At 45.1% G+C, this 18,637-nt stretch overlaps 1 protein-coding gene across 5 annotated transcripts; it reads right to left on the bottom strand.

The window, feature by feature from the left end:
• Window positions 1-1,416: 1,416 nt before the first annotated feature.
• ITGA10 (integrin subunit alpha 10) lies at window positions 1,417-18,585 on the bottom strand. Of its 5 annotated transcripts, none has more exons than XM_045817183.1 (30): window positions 17,945-18,585; window positions 16,376-16,487; window positions 16,068-16,177; window positions 15,761-15,852; window positions 15,420-15,534; window positions 14,595-14,722; window positions 14,206-14,354; window positions 13,392-13,542; window positions 13,022-13,187; window positions 12,810-12,883; window positions 12,425-12,572; window positions 12,072-12,220; window positions 11,707-11,850; window positions 11,366-11,569; window positions 10,402-10,532; window positions 9,835-10,001; window positions 9,597-9,739; window positions 8,953-9,066; window positions 8,689-8,774; window positions 8,395-8,536; window positions 8,129-8,221; window positions 7,887-7,963; window positions 7,645-7,734; window positions 6,941-7,025; window positions 6,654-6,767; window positions 6,325-6,405; window positions 6,067-6,180; window positions 4,238-4,333; window positions 3,785-3,898; window positions 1,417-3,480 (listed from the first exon to the last, which is right to left on the bottom strand). In XM_045817183.1, exons 1-30 carry the CDS (start codon window positions 18,075-18,077, stop codon window positions 3,415-3,417), a joined length of 3,588 nt encoding a protein of 1,195 aa, XP_045673139.1. In that variant the 5' UTR covers window positions 18,078-18,585; the 3' UTR covers window positions 1,417-3,414. The 5 variants fall into 5 exon arrangements, 3 of the variants coding, with proteins under 3 accessions (XP_045673139.1, XP_045673140.1, XP_045673141.1); XM_045817184.1 differs by having other exon boundaries at window positions 8,129-8,218; XM_045817185.1 differs by having other exon boundaries at window positions 11,366-11,566.
• Window positions 18,586-18,637: the final 52 nt, after the last annotated feature.

Below are 18,637 nucleotides of genomic sequence, written 5' to 3'. Positions count from 1 at the left end.
CACAATTTCTACTACTCTTTAAATTAAAAAATCAGCAATTCTGGCTTGAACAGTCAGTCCCAGGCAACTGGTCTATCCATCTCCTTTTTTCACCTGGAGGCCAGAACAAGCCCACTCAAATGATAGCCTACTGGATACAGCTGAAAATGCTTAACATGGTTTATAAGGCTCACCAGGAGATGCACCCTGCCTTCTGTGGTCTCATCTCTTACTACTTTCACAGTTCAATGCTCAGTCTATGCCAGTCTATTACAATTTCCTTCCGGACTGGTGATTACTGGTAATCATCCCCAGAACACCTCCTCTCACACTTGGTGGTCCCTCAAGCCAAATGTTTTTCTTTTTCCTGTAAAGTTTTCCCTTACAACCCTGCTACCACCCTCCCCCTACAAACACACCTCAAAAAAGTGTGCCAAATTGTGTGATACGATTTTAATTCTGCCATATTATGTAGCAACCACCTCTCTGTATTTGCTATTATTTGTTTACATCTGTCCCCCCTACTAGACTGGGTTCTTTGATGGTAGGAGTTGTATTTTATATTATTCTCATTGCCTGGCACATATTAGGTGCTTAATGTCTAATGAGAGAATGAAAGAATGAATGAATGAAGAAATGAAAGCACAATGGGAAAAAAGGAAAGAACATATGTGTACGGAGAGAGCCTGTTGTTTCTACAGTTGTTTATCAAACTGGCTTTGTTCCAGAGGAAAAGGCAACAGGCTTATTGAAGAATAGGTTGGAGTAAAAGGAAGTCCCATTCTGGAAAAAAAAAAAAAAAGTCCCACTCTGGAACTGAGGAATAGAGAGAACATGGATCTGTGGATGGATAAGAATACTAGAAGTTGCTCTTTTAATCACATGGATAAAGAGTTAGATGAACTAGTCCTCAAGAATTATAACCATGGACTCATTACCAGCCCCATAAATAGTATGTTCCATAAAGGTTAAACTATTGTCCATATCAAGTGCACTGAGGGCCACCATGGACTCCTCCTGCCACAAAATAACTCATCAGCTTGTCACAAAATAGTTGTTCCTGCCTAATAAGTCAGACAGGCCACCACAGTCAGAGAGTCAGGTAACAGAGGCAGAAACATGGTCTCTAGAAGGCCGTTGCTGAGGTGCACATATTCCTTGAGGGTACTGGAAGAACCCTGGGTGTCTAAAGAAAATAGATTTGATTTCTACTAGAACCTCAAGTTAAATAGCTAATTATCACCTTAGTGCACATGAAGACTTATTTCAAAGGGGATGAGGCCCAGTTAGTGGGAGGGGACCATGGCACCTAGAAGAAACAAATGTTCAGGGTCTATGAAGAGAAAGTGAGTTGTAGACCAGGAGCATTACCTGGTGCTTCAATATACCTCTCATTCTATCTGTACAACACATGGTAGGGTAGATTATTTAATAACAAAATGTTTTTACAACAGTGACCATTTATGAGGATGTATCATATGCTCACTTTACTTGAATTATCTAATTTAGTCCTTACAATCCTTACAAGTTTAAAGGCAAGAAAGCCAAGACTTGGAGAAGTTAAATCTGTTCAAAGCTAAAGAAGATTTAAGTAGTATAATTTAGATTAAACCCAACCCTGTTTTCATTCTTAACTACAGTTATATACAGCCTAATGTTATCTGAGCCTTTGGGTAGTCATGACTTGCCCAAGGCCACACAGCTAATAAATGGCAGACCTGGGGTTTCAATCTAGGCCTATGTATTTACAAAACCTACACATTTTACACAGGAGGTTACAGCACCACTCCAGTGGGTTAGTCACAGAAAACACCTCAAATATTTCATAACTTTACCTTCCAGGAACTCAATTGTATAAGGTTTTACTTCAGGGGAACCAAGAATCACCTCTCACCATTCCTGAACAGTCCATATCCTAGCAACTCAAATAGAGCCAGAAGTCATTTGACACTGAACTTTATTTGTTCTGGCCATCTGATATACTGTCCAACATGCTGGGAAACAGAGACAATGCCAAAGACTAGAGACATGTCAAAATAAATATTGCTGGCCTCAGGAACTGTCCTAGAACTGTCCCTCTAGGACAGGTTCTGTGTCTGCTAGTCAAATGCCTGATCAGGTCTCCTCTCTTCTCAACTCTAAATGGGTGCTGCACTCTAGATACCAATAACTGACTTTGGTATTCAAAGTCTTGATTACAAAGAGATATAAGTTACCCACTTGTTGATGAGAATCCAATTCCCTTAACTGGTCATGTCCAACAAATGGGAGGGATTTGAGGGTAATCCAGTGATAGAAATTAACCCGAGAATTTCTGGTAAACATCAGGTAGGGGCTGGAAAAGTGATTCCAACAGAGAAGCCCTACAAAGTATGACTAAAGTTGCCCTAGAAACATTTTCCTAGGAGCATTTTGTGCTAATCAAACAGTGCTGGACAAGGAAAAGCTTGCTCCCCAGAGATCTCTGGCTACTCACTTCAGCTTCCTCCTTAATGCAGACCCCATTCATTCAGACTTCATGGCTGCTTCCCAAAGCTGAAAAGGTGAAAGGGTTTTCCACCATCAAACAACACTCATTTCCCTTCTCTAGTTTATAGAGAGCTCAAGAGTGTCTGAGGCAGGAGAGGAGAAAATACTGCTGAGGTATAGTCTTCTCTGCTATTCCAGCTCTAGCCACCTGGAGGCCCCTGGCTCCAGAGAATCAGGGACCTTGCTTTGCTCCCGGGGAATGGTGGGAGTTGGGAAACCCATACCCAGCAGGCCAGAGGCACTTTGTTTCACCAGCACCTGAGGGCGGACTAGTGCGCCATGAAGTCTCAGGTTTCGGGGGGCGGTATTTGCTTGTGTAAAGGTCTCTCTGTTTCTTGGAATTATACAGAATGTCTCTTGTGGCTTTTCCTGCTCCCTCCTCTTTTCCTGTTGACTCTCCCCAACTGGCTTTCTGAGAGGCCAGACTCCAGAGGAAAGCAGCAGATGTTGATTTTACTTCTTTCAAGCCAGCATCAACTCCCTCCAGTGGAGTGAGGAGCAGGCAGGAAGGTGAAAGGCAGGGAATAGAAGAAGATAACCCTCATCCTTTTCAAATTGTGAGGAGGGATGTGGAGGGAATCTGAAAGGAGTCAGGGACCTAGACAAAAAATTCTTGATTCCTGAGGATAGGGAAAAAGGCCTCAGTGTTGGCTGTGGAACCAGGATCATGAGGAGTAAAGCAACAGTGAGAGTGTTCCTAGTTTGGGTGCTAGCCCTTCTTGCCTGAGGTAAGGCCTTATCTCTTGCCAGCAGCTTCCTCATGACTCAAAAGTCCAGCCAGGGTTCAGGTCTGGGGAGATAGTCCAGAGGCTTATTGTTGTCCCCTCTGAGTCCCCAACCCTCCACTTTTTTGCAAGTCTTTTGGACAGGCTTCCAGGGAAGACTTTCTCAGACTTTATTCTGCATTCATTGCTCTAATTTCTCTTCTCTTTTTTCTTCCTTGGGAATCTTCTTGCGGTCAAAGAAGCCAAGCTATAGGGGAAGAGATAAGAGTTATTGTCAAATGCCCTGCCTGGGGACCTTGCCAATGGCTCTCAAACATATCTGAGGTTTTCAGTTTTGTTCTGCTTCCAAACATGAGGTTCGAATTTATTTTATTTGTTTAATTAAACTTGGTTTGCAGGCTTAGTTTAATTCAACCAATATTTGTAGAGTACAGAAAAGGAGATCCAGGCATGACACCGGGCACAAACTCTGTTTTCCCTGCTATAATCAAGGACCCCTTAACTCATGGGCACCATGCCCCATACTTCTAACTAAAGCCAGCCATGCTTACCTTCCAAAGGCAGAAGACAAGACAAGCAAGCAGCAGCAGCCCTCCCAGGACACTGCCAGTAAGGATCCACAGGGAGATAAGGACAGGTCGGGTCTGAATCACTTCCAGGAGGCTCTATAGAGGGAAAATTGTTTTTTACCTGCGCCCTTTCACCCAGCTAGCCTCATCCCACATTGTAGCAAAGCCAGCCTCAAAATAGAAGACTAAAAGGAATGAAACTAAGGCAGGAATGGAGGCAATGAGATGCTAGCATTCTTTTTTTCTAATAGTTCATTTTTTATTGTATTTTTTCCATTACCATTTATCCCCTGGGACCCTAGCATTCTGATTTATCACTTCTGACTCCCTGATTGCTGCCTAATACATTTCTGTTCTGCAAAAAAGCCCACAGGTGTCCTTACCCCATCCCCACCCTTACTTTTCACAGCTCTCAAAGTCATCCTCCAGCCCCACCTCACTCCATCGGGAAGCTTCAGTTAGCAGTAGGACACTGTTCTCCTCAGTTCCCAACTCAAAGGTGCTAACCACTGTCAGAGACTTGAATTTGGCCTGTGGAACAAGTGGATATGAAGACATTTAAAGTGAGCCATCATCAAGTAGTGTGGCAATTAAAACCCCAACAGCAAAGATGAGGCTGAGAGACACACTTTCAGGACCATCAAGATGAGAAGAAAAGGTTGGAGATCAAGGGGAAAAGAGAAGAAGGGTAAAAGACGAAAAGCCACCAGCCCTTCATTGTGCTGTTGGCTCTACCTAAAATTTATTCAACTTCCTTTTCTTTTGCTAACCCCTACCCCTCCTTTAGGTTGAAGTTTGTTTGTTTGTTTGTTTGTTTGTTTGTTTTTAGATTTTATTTATTTTTAGAGTGAGGGGAAGGGAGGAAGAGAAGGAGAGAAATATCAATGTGTGGTTGCCTCTCATGCACCACTTCACTGGGGGCCTGGCCTGCAACCCAGGCATGTGCCCTGGCTGGGAATCAAACTGGTGACCCTTTGGTTTGCAGGCTGATGCTCAATCCACTGAGCCACACCAGCCAGGGCAAGGTTGGAGTTTAGATGTTATCTCTTCTGGGAATTAGGAAAATGTTTCCTCCTAACCCCCACTACCTCTGATAAGGTTATAATATTCTGTTTAACTTTTCTATCTTTCACCACTGAATTATAAGATCATTGAGGTCAAGGACTATGTCTTATTATGTGTCCTTAGTGTCTAGTACCTAGCACAGTGCCAAATACCTAGTGGTTTCTCAGTAAATCTTTATTAATAGATAAATGAATGAAAAACAGTATACCAAGGAGATAAGCAAACTTAGAGAGAAATGAACTATCGGAGTTTACTTCCCTAAAACATATGCCTGTATCCTAGAGATATTGTGTTATTCAAAGTAGATGGTATATGCAGATATACAGTAACCCCTAGCACTAAATGCAACTGTTATAATTAAGATGCCATTTCCCTGCTCAGGAATTCACAATGACTCCTAATTGCCAATCATATTAAGTTCAATTTTATCTCCCTAGCTTTAGAGAACTTTCATAATGTAGATCCCTCTCAACTATATAATCTTACTTCTGGCCACCCCAATATATACTGCATATAGTATCAACCATTCATTCACTTAACAAAAATGTACTAAGTCACTATGATGAGTTAGGCATGGTGCTCAATGTTGGGGATATTCTCCTTAGTGTCTGTACAGGACCTTCTATATAGTAGGCACTTGATGGATTACTAACTGACTGAATCTAGGTATCCTATCAATGTTGATTGATTATTGGTATAGCACTAAGGGATGATAAATGGAGGATAATAGCTAGCTTTTAATGAATCCATCTCATTAATCGTTTATTCTTTTTTTAAAAGATTTTATTTATTTATTTTTAGATAGAGGGGTAGGGAAGGAGGAAGAGAGGGACAGAAACACCAATGTGTGGTTGCCTCTCATGCACCCACTACTGGCGACCTGGCCCACAACCCAGGAGTGTGCCCTGACTGGGAATCAAACCCTGGGTGACCCTTTGGTTTGCAGGTCCACGCTCAGTCCACTGAGTTACACCAGCTAGGACTCACTTATTCTTTACAACTCCTTAAAGTAGGTATTATCATTTCCATTTTTGAGATAAGAAGAAAGAAGCTTAGAAAGATGAAATAAGTTGCTCAAGGTCCAATAGTCTAGTAAGAGGCACAGTGGAACTTGAACACAGGTCTGTTTACCTCCAAAGCCTATTCTCAAGTTCCAGATAAAAGCAGAAGGTAAGAGTAGTAGAAAATAAAAAGTTTACCCTCTGGAAAAATTCATTGTGAACCAGTCTCAGTAGTCCAACAGAGACCTCGGTCCCCTTTGCGAGCCGCCCAAGGTGGCACCTCACGACCTGACACTGAGTATTGCTCCCATTCTACCAGAAGAGAGAGACAGACAGATCAGGACCTGGGGTGGAAAGATTCCCCCATTTACCACTTCAGGCTCTACCCCCAATCCCAAGGCTCTAAACTCTACTTTCCCATTCTGGACACATTTTTCACATTGTTGTGACTCATACCAGTTTGCTTGTGTGCTGAAGCTCCTCTGGATGTACAGGGGGCCCTGGGGGCTCAGTCAGGTTCTGCACTGTGCAGCTTGCCTAGAGGAAGATCAAACTTCAAACACTCCTTGATGGTGAGTACCTCCAGCTACTCCAGGCTCAGCAACAGCATACTGTCCATACTCTTGTGATGGGGTAATAATGACTTTCTTCTCAAAGAGCCACATATGTAAAAGAAAGGTCCCCTTGGGGGAGGGGCCCTAAGAGCAGTGACCCAGCAGATAAGGTACTGGTGAGTCCACCAGATTGAGGTAAGAAGGCTCTACATATCCCTAGCCCAGACTCACGTTGTTAAAGATGACTTGAGACAGTGACAGGAAGTAATTGCCCCCATGGGCCACAGCTGGAAGGAAGGCTGAAATGATGAGGCCACTGACCACATAGCAGCCAAGGTTCTGCACCTGATGGGAGAATTGGAAATGGGAAGAGGCAGGAGGCAGGAGACAGAAGCCCCTCCCTCATCTGTTCCCCTTTATCCCAGATACTATTGAAATATAAGAAAGACTCTTACTGTTCTTTCCCCAGGACTCCTCCCCCTCCCCCTGCTCATACCAAGGCCCATCCAGCTTCTCACCCTAAGAGTGGTTTTGAATTCGGGGCCAGGACCCACTGGCAGAGTCCCATATGGGTGAACCTCATAGCGGTGCAGACTGGACTCACTTCATGAACACCAAGTCAGGAAGTACATGATCACAGCCATGGCACAGACAAAGAGGCACATGGTCAGCATACATATATACAGGGTCTGGCACAAATAATGCCCCTTTTAAATTACAAAATTCTAAGCATGTAATTCTGTAACACAATATCACATTCAAGCACACCATATGATATTTTAGGTGAAATGTTCAAATTAAAACTATAAATAATTATACTCACATTATTTCCCTACCAACCACACTCAAGCAGGCATTATTTCTGCCAGACTCTACAGATTCAGGGAAGGCTGAGCCAGCACACAGATAAAGAGATGGGGGTACATAGAGAAGATAGAAATGGGACATGGCACAAATTAACAAACTTTATGGCCACATCCCACATGCCTTATCCCCACTCCAATCCTTAGAGCCCAGCAAAGCCCTATACCTAGGAAGAAAGTAAGATGGTTAAATGAGGTTTCATGTGAGTGGGACTGGGACTGAGGGCAAAAAGATGGAGCAGCCCCAAGGGTTTGGGTTTGGGAAACAATGAAGGACGTGGAGGGAGAGGTGGAAGCAAAGAGTATGTGTTTGGGGTCAGAAAAGGGTGGGGAAGTCCCAAAGGAGGATAGAGACATACCTAGAAAAGAGGAGGTGAGGTTCATATTGGATGTAGGCTGAGGTCTGGGCTGTGTTATCTTGAAGGGTTCCATTTCTCTCTAAGCTATTACTGTAGGGTCATGGGAGAGAGGCTGTCTCAGATACCCCTTTCTGGAGTAGAGGAGTCAATGCTATATATTCCCTCCTCCCCCAACACACATACCACCACAACAACCAAGACCCAGTAGGAGAGGGCTAGGAGGGAGTTCCCATTGTTCTCACCTGGTGGCAGTCAGCTTCACAAAAGCCTGGCTCAGGAGGGAGGAGCAGCTAAATTCAAATTCTAGCAGAAAGGTCACCTGGAGGCAGGGGAAATGGGGTCATGGTAGATTCTTATTCATGGGACAACTACAAGGGAACAGGAGCCCTTGTGTGCCTCCTTCTCTAAGCTCTCTGGTAGAGCTTAGAGATTCCAGCCCCTGCTCTCTCATAGAGCTCCTTTCTCATCCTGGGCCCCAACTTACCTTGGCTCCAGTCTGAAAGACAGGGTGTCCTATATTGCAGAGCCGGGCATGAGGGGAAGGGGCTGTGCATTCCACCTTCATTGGCCTGTCCTTCTGAGAGCAGAGAAATAGGGGCAGTGGCTGGAGCTGGGACTGCAACTGCTTTCCTGCCCGAAGCTTCTAAACCCTGAGCCTTTCTCTAGAGATCCCTTATAGCTAAGGATAATACCCCAGTCTTCTTCCTCCTTCTTCTCCAACTCCTCCCAAAACCCTTCCCCCAGTGGTACCTGAGGAGTGAAACTGGCTAAGTGGAGGTTTCTAGAGAAGGTGAGGCTCAGGCTAGTGTTGTAGGCATTTTCCTTCTTGTTCTCCAGAGTTGCTGACACCAGTACTTTCTGCTGACCACCTTGAACCACAAATGGGTCCTTCCTAGGAGTGGTGGATAAGGGAGAACTCAGGAGTTGAAGGAATGACAAGCCTCACTTCTATTGTCCTGGGCAAAGAACAACTTCTAGCTTCATTCTAGTCCCTTCCAGTCTGGCTCAGTTCACCCTGGTTTGGCCAGTTCATGCCCATCCTACCTGGAGCCTCTGATGTCCATGTTAGCTTGAAGTACCAGGTCTGTGACACATTCATTGTCAGGGCCACAGTCCTTTGAGAAGGGGACCTGAAGGAGAGAGGAAGCAAGGAGAAAGGAATGCAACTGGGAGAAAAGTAAAGAGAAGAGTGAGTGCCCGGGTCAGATTTCACTGTGATCTCAGGTCTCTTCCCTCCCATTTCTCTTGAATTCACTGAAAAGGGCAGTGTTGGGATCCAGGGGCAGGGCAGGACTTGGCACTGCTGACCAGCTTTTGTATAGAGGTGGGTGAACCCTCATCCAGCACAGGCCCTGGCTTTGTGGTGTTGTCCAAAGCAAAGGTCACAGTCAAGGCTACTGGCCGGAGGTAATCTGATGTGTCCTAAGGGAAACCAGAGTCAAGGATCATGGGGAGCCAGGGTGAGTGGTACAACCCAGGCCCCTGGCAGAATGTGATCATTACAATGATCATTTACTAAGTACTTCTCTTTCTTTTCTTTCTTTCTTTCTTCCTTTCTTTCTTTCTCTTTCTTTCTCTTTCTTTCTTTCTTTCTTTCTTTCTTTCTTTCTTTCTTTCTTTCTCTCTTTCTCTCTTTCTTCCTTTCTTTCACTTTCTGTGTGCTGGGCACTGTCCTAAGATTTTATTAATACTATCACATTTACTTCTAACAGAACTTCTACCATGCAGTTATTATTATTGTCCTCTGCCTTTGCAGGCAAAGAAACTGTGGTTTGCAGTTTATGTGACTTTCCAGATTGTGCAGATGGTAAATGGCAGAATTAGGATTCAAACCCAAATCAGCCTGACTCCAAAGTCTGGATTTCCAAAAATCCAGCATAGATTCCTCCTCTGATACAGCCATCCCCTCACTCCCAGGCCCTGATACAAAGCAGTTCCTATTCCCTCCTCACCAGCACATAGAAGTACAGCTGCTCACAAGTGACATTTCCCACATTGAGCTGGAGTCGCTTAGGGGACAGCCTCTGGCCAGAGCCATCAAACGCTGCACGGGCCCCAGCTGTCCACTCATCCAGTAGTGCTGTGAACTGTATATCTGAATGGGGCAGGCAAGAATAAGGGTGAAGAAGATCCAGAGACCAAGTCAGGCAAGGGGTTGAGAGTTGTCTAGGATCCACTGTAATCACTCACAGAATCGGTGATCCCAGTGGCCAGAAGTACGGGAGGTCACTTGGAAGCAAAGGGCTGCAGAGAGGCAGGCTGCCTTCTGGCCTCTACGTATGCAGTCTCTCTGAACCACACTGATGGCTGGAGGAGTCACAGCCAATGAAGGAGCCAGGTGAACAATGGGCTGGGAGCTAGGAACAGGGTAGGAAAGAAATTCTAGCAGTAGGAAGAAAGGTCTTGAGAAAGGTACTTCCCAGTGTTTGCCTCCTTGAGGTGAAAGGAAGGAATGACGGCTAAGTGTACATGTGTCACCCTCACCATAACCTTCTGACAGAAGATAATAGCTAACATTAAATAACTACTTGCTATGTGCTAGGTACTGTGTTAAGACCTTTACATGAATTATCTCATTTAATCTTCATAATAAGCCTATAAGGTAGGTACTATTCTTATTCCCATTTTAAAAAGTAGGAAATGGAGACAGAGATTAAGTTGACCAAGAATTCCAAATCTAAGCCTGTGACTCCAAATCCCTTGCTTTTAACAGCTATGCTTTTGCTTTTCACTGTTACTTGAGATGGGACCATTCACCTGAGCAGGACAGCTGCCCCTTGGGCACCCACAGCCACATCTATCAGGTCATCTCCATCCAGATCTAACCGGCCATCCACACTTCGACCAAAGTAGCTGAGGGCCTGTGGCATGGAGATAGCAGCAATCCGCTGAAAGGAAGAGAGGGCAGCCTGAGCAGAGACTCACACACCTGGTTTCCCAGGCTTCCCACCTGGCTCTTAATTCTTTCATCAGACATGGGAAGGAATAAGAGAAACTTGTCTGTGTTCAGGAGTCCCTAGTATAGCAACCTGTATCCTACCCCACCACCTCACCTTTTAACCCAGTATTTGCCCTCTTATCCATGGTTTCACTTTCTGCTGTTTCCTATAGTCACCCATGGTCTAAAAATATTTAACAAAAAATTCCAGAAATGATCAATTCATAAGTTTTAAAGTGTATGTCATTCTGAGTAGTGGATGGAATCTTAAGCCATCCCACTCCGTCCCACTCGGGACATGAATCATTCCTTTGTCCAATGTATCCACACTGTATATGCTACCTGCTATTAGTCACTTAACTGTCTTAGCTATCAGACCAACAGTTGAGGTATCACACTGCTGTGTTCAAGTAACCCTTATTTAATTTAATGATGCCACATTCACATCACTTTTATTATAGTATATTATTATAATTATTCTATTTTATTATTGTTGTTGTTAATCTCTTACTGTGCCTAATTTATAAATTAAATTTTATCACAGGTATGGAGGTATAGGAACAAACATATAACATAGTATATATAAAGTTTGGTACTATCTGTAGTCTCAGGCATCTTCTGGGGGTCTTGGAATGTATCCCCTATGGGTAAGGAGGGGAATTCTGTATTGATAAAAAAAAAGCATTTGTTCAGTTTGAGTCAAGTTAGGAGAGCATTGATAAGCAAAGAATACATCTCCCTTTCCCTTCCTCCCAACAAGCCCCTGCTTTGGGCACTCCTGACCTGAGCAGGATAGGGCCTGACTCCACTCTGGGTCCCATGATATAGATACAGTGCTCCATGGTGCCCATCCTCCAGGGGTGCCCCTACAGCCACATCAGCAAAACCATCTTGGTTCAGATCAGGAAGGGCACCCATGGCAAAGCCAAATCGAGCATCCTGGGAGGGTTCTGGCTGAAGCATTCCCTGGAGTGTTAGCAAGGACTGCTGGTGGAGGTGAGGAGAAGAGAGATGCTGTTCTGATAGTCCCAACCTCTCAGCCAGCCCTCAAATGTATGTGCCTTCCCTTTATCCTTCCCTCCACCCCCTACAAACATGTTCTGGAGGATCCCAGCAAGCCTCACCTGGCCCACCAGATAAACATAAACACGTCCTGTCTCCTTGTTCTGGGGTCCCAGAAACATGGGAGCAGCCACAAGTAAGACATCAGTTGTTCCATCCCCATCCATATCCAATGGGCAGAGTTCACTGCCAAAGTATGAGCCAATCTAGGAGTGTTGGGGAGTAGGTATCCCAGAGAAAAAGGAAGGTGATTATAAACAAGTGGTAAGCACCCATCATCCTGTCAGTCTGGTCCTCACAGCCCTAACAGGCTCTGCCAACCAGAACTCAGCACAGACTTTTCAGGCCTTTCTCTTGTGCCTTTATTCTCTTCCCCTACAGGCTAAATTTCCCTTGGAACCCAAGGGTCCCACCCTCCATTGCCTACCTGCTCCCCCTGGAGGCTCTGGGCGACCTTCATGGCCCCATCTTTCTTAAGCTGGAAGGCGATGACCTTTCCTCGATGTCTAAACCGAGGGGCCCCTGAGAGAAAGAGGCGTTGTCCACCCCGCAAAAGCATGGAGGAAACAGAGTAACCTACAAATGGACAAGGAATCAGGGGTGAAAGGAAAAGGAGATGGGGTCAGAGTGCGAAGGTTCCCTAAAGGCATAGGAAAAGGTCTCAAGGAGAGTAGCAGGAGATCAGTGAGAAACTGCATAAACTAAGAAGAAATACCTCATACCTCACACTGGGGAAGCATTCTCCTAACTTCCAATCCTCCACAACTCTCTACTACTCACCCAGGTAGGCTGCATGGTTCTGCAATGCAGAGGGGAACTCATCTTCTAGGGCCGTCCGTGGGGGGAAAAGGCGGTAACCTTCTTCAAGCCATAATAACACCGAGCCTGCCCAGTCATAGGCCCCCACCATCCCAAAGAGAATCCCATCCTGTAGAGAAGAATCAGATAGGGTCACTGGAAAGACAGTGGGGAATAAGAAAAAAACTCTCCAGGAGCGACAGGGTCACTGAGGGTATACTGGAGTCAGTTTGAAGGACATGAGCAGGTCAGGATGGACATTGGTTAAAGAAGGAATATAGAAAAGCCCTGGGGTGGAAGTTGTCTTTTCCAGAGGTTGAAAGGAGTCAGAAGTTCAGGGTGTCATGGAGGGGACAGACTCTCCAACCTTTAGCCGATGGGTAGAGAAACCAATCTGAGACATTTCCAGACCAAAGGAGCTTTCATTTTCTTCATGAGACCCTTGAGCATGAGAAAATATTGAGGCAATATCAGGGAAGACAGTTCCCTCCTTTGCCCTACTGAACTTATTTCAAAACCCCACCTACACTCCAGAACTCCCCCTACCCTGTCCTCCATTTCTTCAAGGGTAATCATTACCCTCAAGGCCAAAAATCCGGTCTCCTAATGCGTCCACAATGTCAGTCAGCGCAGCTTCATCTGTGACATTGAAAAAGAATCTTTCATCCGGATCACTGGCAATAGCTCGGATTTCCCGTAGGAAAGAGCTAGGATCTCGCTGCCGCCGGAGGTAGTGACCAAGGACCTGGGGTCAGGAGAGATCAAGGCAGAGTCTGTCAGTTGTGTGGAGTGACATGTTAGAGCTGGTACAGAACACAGCTAACTAAAATGAATGAAGGGAAATATGGCTGATATCTGGGAAGTGGCTCATGCTCATTTTTCTCAAGTTCCCAGTCCTCACTGTCACCATCCCCACACCCTCGATTTTTCCAGATCTTCCAAATCTTACCGCAATCCCATAGCGTGTCACTCTTCTAGCCTCACAGACTTTCAGTGCTGCAGGAAGCTCCTCTCCATCATGTGATTCTCCATCAGTGACAACCACCAGTAGCCTGGCAGCCTCAGGTCGGCCCCCATGGAACTGACTGAATCCTTCTGTGCTGAGAAGAGAAAGGAGTTGTGATCAGATACACAGATACACATGCACATGACCTGACAGCATAAACAGTTCACCAAGGTTAGGCACCTTGCCTTTTAGACTATCTCCCCTACAGCATCTAGCATGGAGACTGGCACACAGTAAGAGCTCAAATGATTGAATGGCTTAGAACATATAGAGCAGCATATCATCAATGCAAATAAGTATAAAATTCATTTATTTATTCCTAGATTAATTTAGCAAATAGTATATTTGGGAGGACAAATATTAAGGGGATGTACAATAAAGAAGAATAGTCAGGTCAGGATAGTTTTCCCTAGAATGAGTTTAAATCATTTTTGGAAAATGAGCTGGGACATGAGTGGTACAGAATCTGAGGGCCAAGATCAAAGTGGGAATGGAACGAGAGAGAGAGAGAGTTAGTTATGTCTGCAGAGAAATAAAGCAGAAATATGGAGAGATAAAGACATATATATTTTGTAGAAATGTGATAAGAGGGAGTGCAATGACAGCCAATTTAGCTTTCCCCCATCTACCATTAGTGTTCACACAGGTAAACATGCAAGGCATCTTGAGAAGTACACCCTGCACTCCAAATCCTACCCTAACCCTTCCAGGCCCTCCTCACTCTAGCCTCCCATGTGCCCCCTTCCCAGTGCCTCACCAGGCCACCATTACTGCTTGAGACGTTCTTGTTTCTCGGCCCTCCCGCCGACTCAGGTTTCTTGCTGCTCTCACCACTTCTTCCTTGGTTTGGAAATCTCCCAGGGACCACTCATGTACAGGGCTCTCACCATACTGTATCAGGCCCACCTGAGAATAAAGTGTATAGTCAAATGAAATGTGTATATGAAGGTGGAGATGGAGAAGGTATGTGAGGAAGAGTAGATGAGCATCTGGATGCTACTGAAGATACTATCTACATCAAAAAAAAAAGTTTCTGTAATCCTCACCCGAGGATCTGTTCATTGATTCTAGAGAGAGAGGGAAGAGAGAGAAGGAGAGGGAGACAGGTCTCTCCCCTCCAAGCCCATCCTTACTGCCTTCTCTTACCTGTACCTGCTCTGGGTCAATAAACAGTCTTCCTACCAGTCTTTGTAGGAAAGTCTGAACTTCAGACCAGGGGTAGATGCTGTTGGAGCCATCCAAGACAATGACAACATCCATGTATGTAGGGCAGCCTAGGAAGAGGGGTATGATGATGGAGAGCAGAGGGGTACAGGATATTGAACATGAAGGCAATAAGAGAAGAAGTCACAAGAGGGCACACTCAACTTAAACATTAGGCACTTCTGACATGCAAGGAAGGTAGTATGCTAGGCCCCTGGTAAATGTAGAATTGAATAAAAGAGGAGATGGACATACATGCAATTTACTAAAAAACAATAAATAAAGAACTAAGCACTAGGTAGAAACATAGTACCACTCTATGCTGTGGGAGATCAAAAGGTCAGTTCCACTGGTGAGCAATCAAAGGAGGCAGCAACTGAGAAGATATTGAAGAATGAAGATATTTGAAAAAAATAGAACATAAGAAAAGGCTTTTTGGTGGATAACTTGGTAAATAAAAGGAGATGAAGGTATAAAATAGATGACACATTGGAGAATGGTGAAGCAAATGCTGTAGCCTAGGGTGTGGAGGGATATAGTGAGAATTGAGTTTTTGAAGTTGGTGTGATCAGTTCATGGAGTCTTAATGCCCTGGCTGAGTCTGAATTTTAATCTGTTAGGAAACATGGAGCTTATGCAGGTACATCAGGCAGCAATGAGGACAGCCATTCAGACCTCCTGTCAAGCATTATACCCTGATGCCCCATCTTTTTCCCACCCTGCACCCCATTCTGAGGACTGAATTTTCAGGCCCTTCTTCTGGCTTACGTTGTGCAGTGGGTGCCAGGCTTCCCTGGGGCTGGAATGAAGCATCTACATGAGCACATATCCCAGAACTGAAGACAGAGGAACCGCAAGCACGAGACCAGAGAGGGGCACAGGCCTGGGGATAGGTGGGGAGCATAGTTACTTCTGGGTTGACAGGGAACCTTCAGATCATGCTCCTAGTAGAAAGAGGCATTGAGAGCCACTCCTCAAGATTCCTCTCCTTACTTTCTAGGGTTTTTAACTCCTTGACCCCTCCACGTAGACCAGTTTCCCTTAACATACTGCTCTTTTCTCTGCCACAAAACTTCAGAGACTCTGCTACCACCCTTTCCTTAGCTCACCATAAATCCTCCATCACCATCTGTCTCTAATAGAGACATCCCCAAGTGCATATTCACAGCAGGATGAGATGAATTTCCCAGTCGATAGTCACCTGATTGGAGGGGGGTGGAAGAAAATGAAATCATGGAATCACAGATGGTTTGCTTGAATTCAGGGTGATTTTAAAAGAGTATGAGAAGAGATCAGAATTAAGTCAGGGGCAGGGAGTATGTGGGATGGGGGTGGTTAACGTGAGGTATAAGGGGTCAAAGTTACTAGCATATAAAGGTTAGGGGTTAGGAGTGGAAGAATGAGGCATCTTCTTACCCAAGTGGCCCTTGGCACATGGGGCATTGTGGGAGCCCTCTACAGGGCAGTGGTAAACATCTCCCCTTCGGTCACCTGAAGGCCCATCCCAGGGAGCACCCACCAGCATCCTGGGGGAGGACATGAATATAAGCATAGTGTGAACTTGACCTTTGAGATAGGCCAGAGGGAAAGTGCATGGGAGTGGCAAATCTAGAGCCCCAGCCACTTCCAAAGGACCAGATTAGTTTAGATTCCCATCTATCTTGCTTCCCCTTTAACAGCTCTGTCAGAGTCCCAGTCCCATGACCCTCTGGGTTCCTCCTCACCATCGCTGTCCACCCCCAACATGTTGTAAGACACTGTATCCAAATTCAGCCTCGGATGGCCCTGGGAATAGGCGTGGGTGATGCACATCCAGGTTAAAGGGGGAGCAGAGACCTAAGGGACCAGGATCATAAGATTAGCAGGAAACAGTCAGAGAGGCTAATGAATGCCCAGAGGGGCACAACCAGAGAGAAGTTGTGAAGGAAATATTTTGATAGTCTGTCTCTCTCCGTTATTACTCATAAGCTGTCCTGACCTGTCAATGTCATGTACTCAGAGCTCCAAGCAAGGATGATCTTTTTGTATTTGGGTTCAGCTATCTAACCTGTGGCCCTCTGCCATGCGAGTGCACAGCTGAATTTCCATTTCAATCCCTGAAATCTCAATTACAGACATGTCTGGGTCAAGTTCCTCTTTTCTACATCATTCCTACTACACATCCTCCTCCCCAAGCTGTGAGGGTCAGACGAGGCAGAGAGTCTATCTGCAGCCCCAGAACAAGTATTCCTTTCAAATTCTCTCCAAAATCAGGACCACAGGGAGAACAGGAGGAGATGAAGAACACTGAATGTCTGGGTCTCCTTTTTTTCTTTCTCTTCTTGATTCCCAGTGTCATTGTTACACGTTCACTCTGATTCTCCAATGTCTAGGTCTCTGGTTGATTCCAGCCCTGAAAACCTCAGTGGTAATTAACTGGGTGGGGTCACTCGCCTGCCCACACACATGGTTTGCTATTCATCCTTAGTAAGGGTCCCTTCACCCTAAAGTTTCCCACAACTAGCTTCCTTTCTAAACTCACCCATCCTCCCAGCTGCCCCCTGCCTACCAGCATCTCTTCCTTAACTCCCAACCCATTCTAAAGACCCCCCAATTATGTCCTTGCTAATTCTCCCTTCCTATCCCTTTAAAATCAGAGCTGGTATTTTAGGAAACGAAGATTACAGGGCACTGGTGAGGAAAAATCCCAGGCCTCTGGTCTCTCCCATGGTTCGTTCCCTGTGTCTTGTTCCTTCCTTTCAAGCATTCCCCAATTAGGCCACCCCACTACCACTACCACCAATGGCTATAGCTCTGTGTCAAACCATGCTCATTTTTAAAGAGGTGTTTTAAAGAGGCCTTTTTGCCTCCAGGAAATTGGCAGGGTTATATGACTAGGAACTGTAGCTTATTGGTTAGATAAACCCAGAGTTCTGACCACAAAGGTAGTCAGTTATGCCTCAGGCACCAGAGACCACCAAGAATAGGGAGAGGTAGGGAGGGGTATAAAAGGAATCAGTTTAGCCACATGGAAGATCACATCATGCTTCTTTTTGGTTCCCTCACTTCTCCAGGACTTAGAACATAGGTTTTAGATAATTGGACACAAATCTTACACAAGACTCTGACAGTCTCAATACTGAAGCAGTCATATATTGTGGGCATAAGAATGCAAACACTCATGCATACAGACACAAACACACTAGCAATGGAGAATCAGTGTTCGTCTCTCACCCTAACTCCCAAGGAATTTTAACCCTGAAGTCCCAAATACCAAACAATCCATCAGAAACCAAGAAGTTAACCTCCCTCACCTGTCAGGAACATCAGGGTCAAGAACAGGTGAGGGATGAGGGGCAGCTCCATGCCAGGTTGTTTCATGTCCGAGTGAGAAGTCCTCTGTGCCTGTGTTCCTCTCCTTTCTGTTTCCTTTAGTTTCCTTCCCATCCTGCCCCCTCCCACTGCCAGCTAAAAATAAAGTTGGAAGGAATAGGAGGAGCGATGTTTGGAAACTGGGAAACCCCAGAGGAAACAGACTGAGGGATCTTAGTCTAGTTCTCTGCCTCGGTGCTGCCCTCTGGAGGTATCATCTCCATATTCAAAGAGAACACAATTATAGAGAATTTCTGCGCGCTTGTGCTCTCTCTCTCATATTCTTTGTTTCCAGGCAATAATCCTTTCTTTGGGTTTGGAATAGAAAGTAGGAATGGGAGATAGTTTTTTACTACCTAACCTTATTTATCCCAACTTGAGGCATGAAAAATAAAAGAATTAGAAAAACAGTGGTTTGATTTCCCCGCCCACCAAGGGGAGTCCCAACATGTGATGACATAGCCAACCCACAAACTAAGCCTTACCAGCCCACTCCATTTTGTTCTGTTTGTGACTCTTAGCCTGTTTTGCCTTGTGGCATTACAGTTTTTGGAGGGACTATAAACTGTGAACTGGTATGGGATGTGATTTGTGGAAGCAGTATAATTACTTTAACATTAGACTTTGATCTTCTC

This window comes from Phyllostomus hastatus, unplaced genomic scaffold (genome assembly GCF_019186645.2).
Source record: "Phyllostomus hastatus isolate PE091 unplaced genomic scaffold, TTU_PhHast_1.1 phas_scaffold_216, whole genome shotgun sequence".
Lineage (NCBI taxonomy): Eukaryota > Metazoa > Chordata > Mammalia > Chiroptera > Phyllostomidae > Phyllostomus > Phyllostomus hastatus.
The sequence above is the reverse complement of the archived record's forward strand: the minus strand, read 5'-3'. Positions and strand labels throughout refer to the sequence as shown.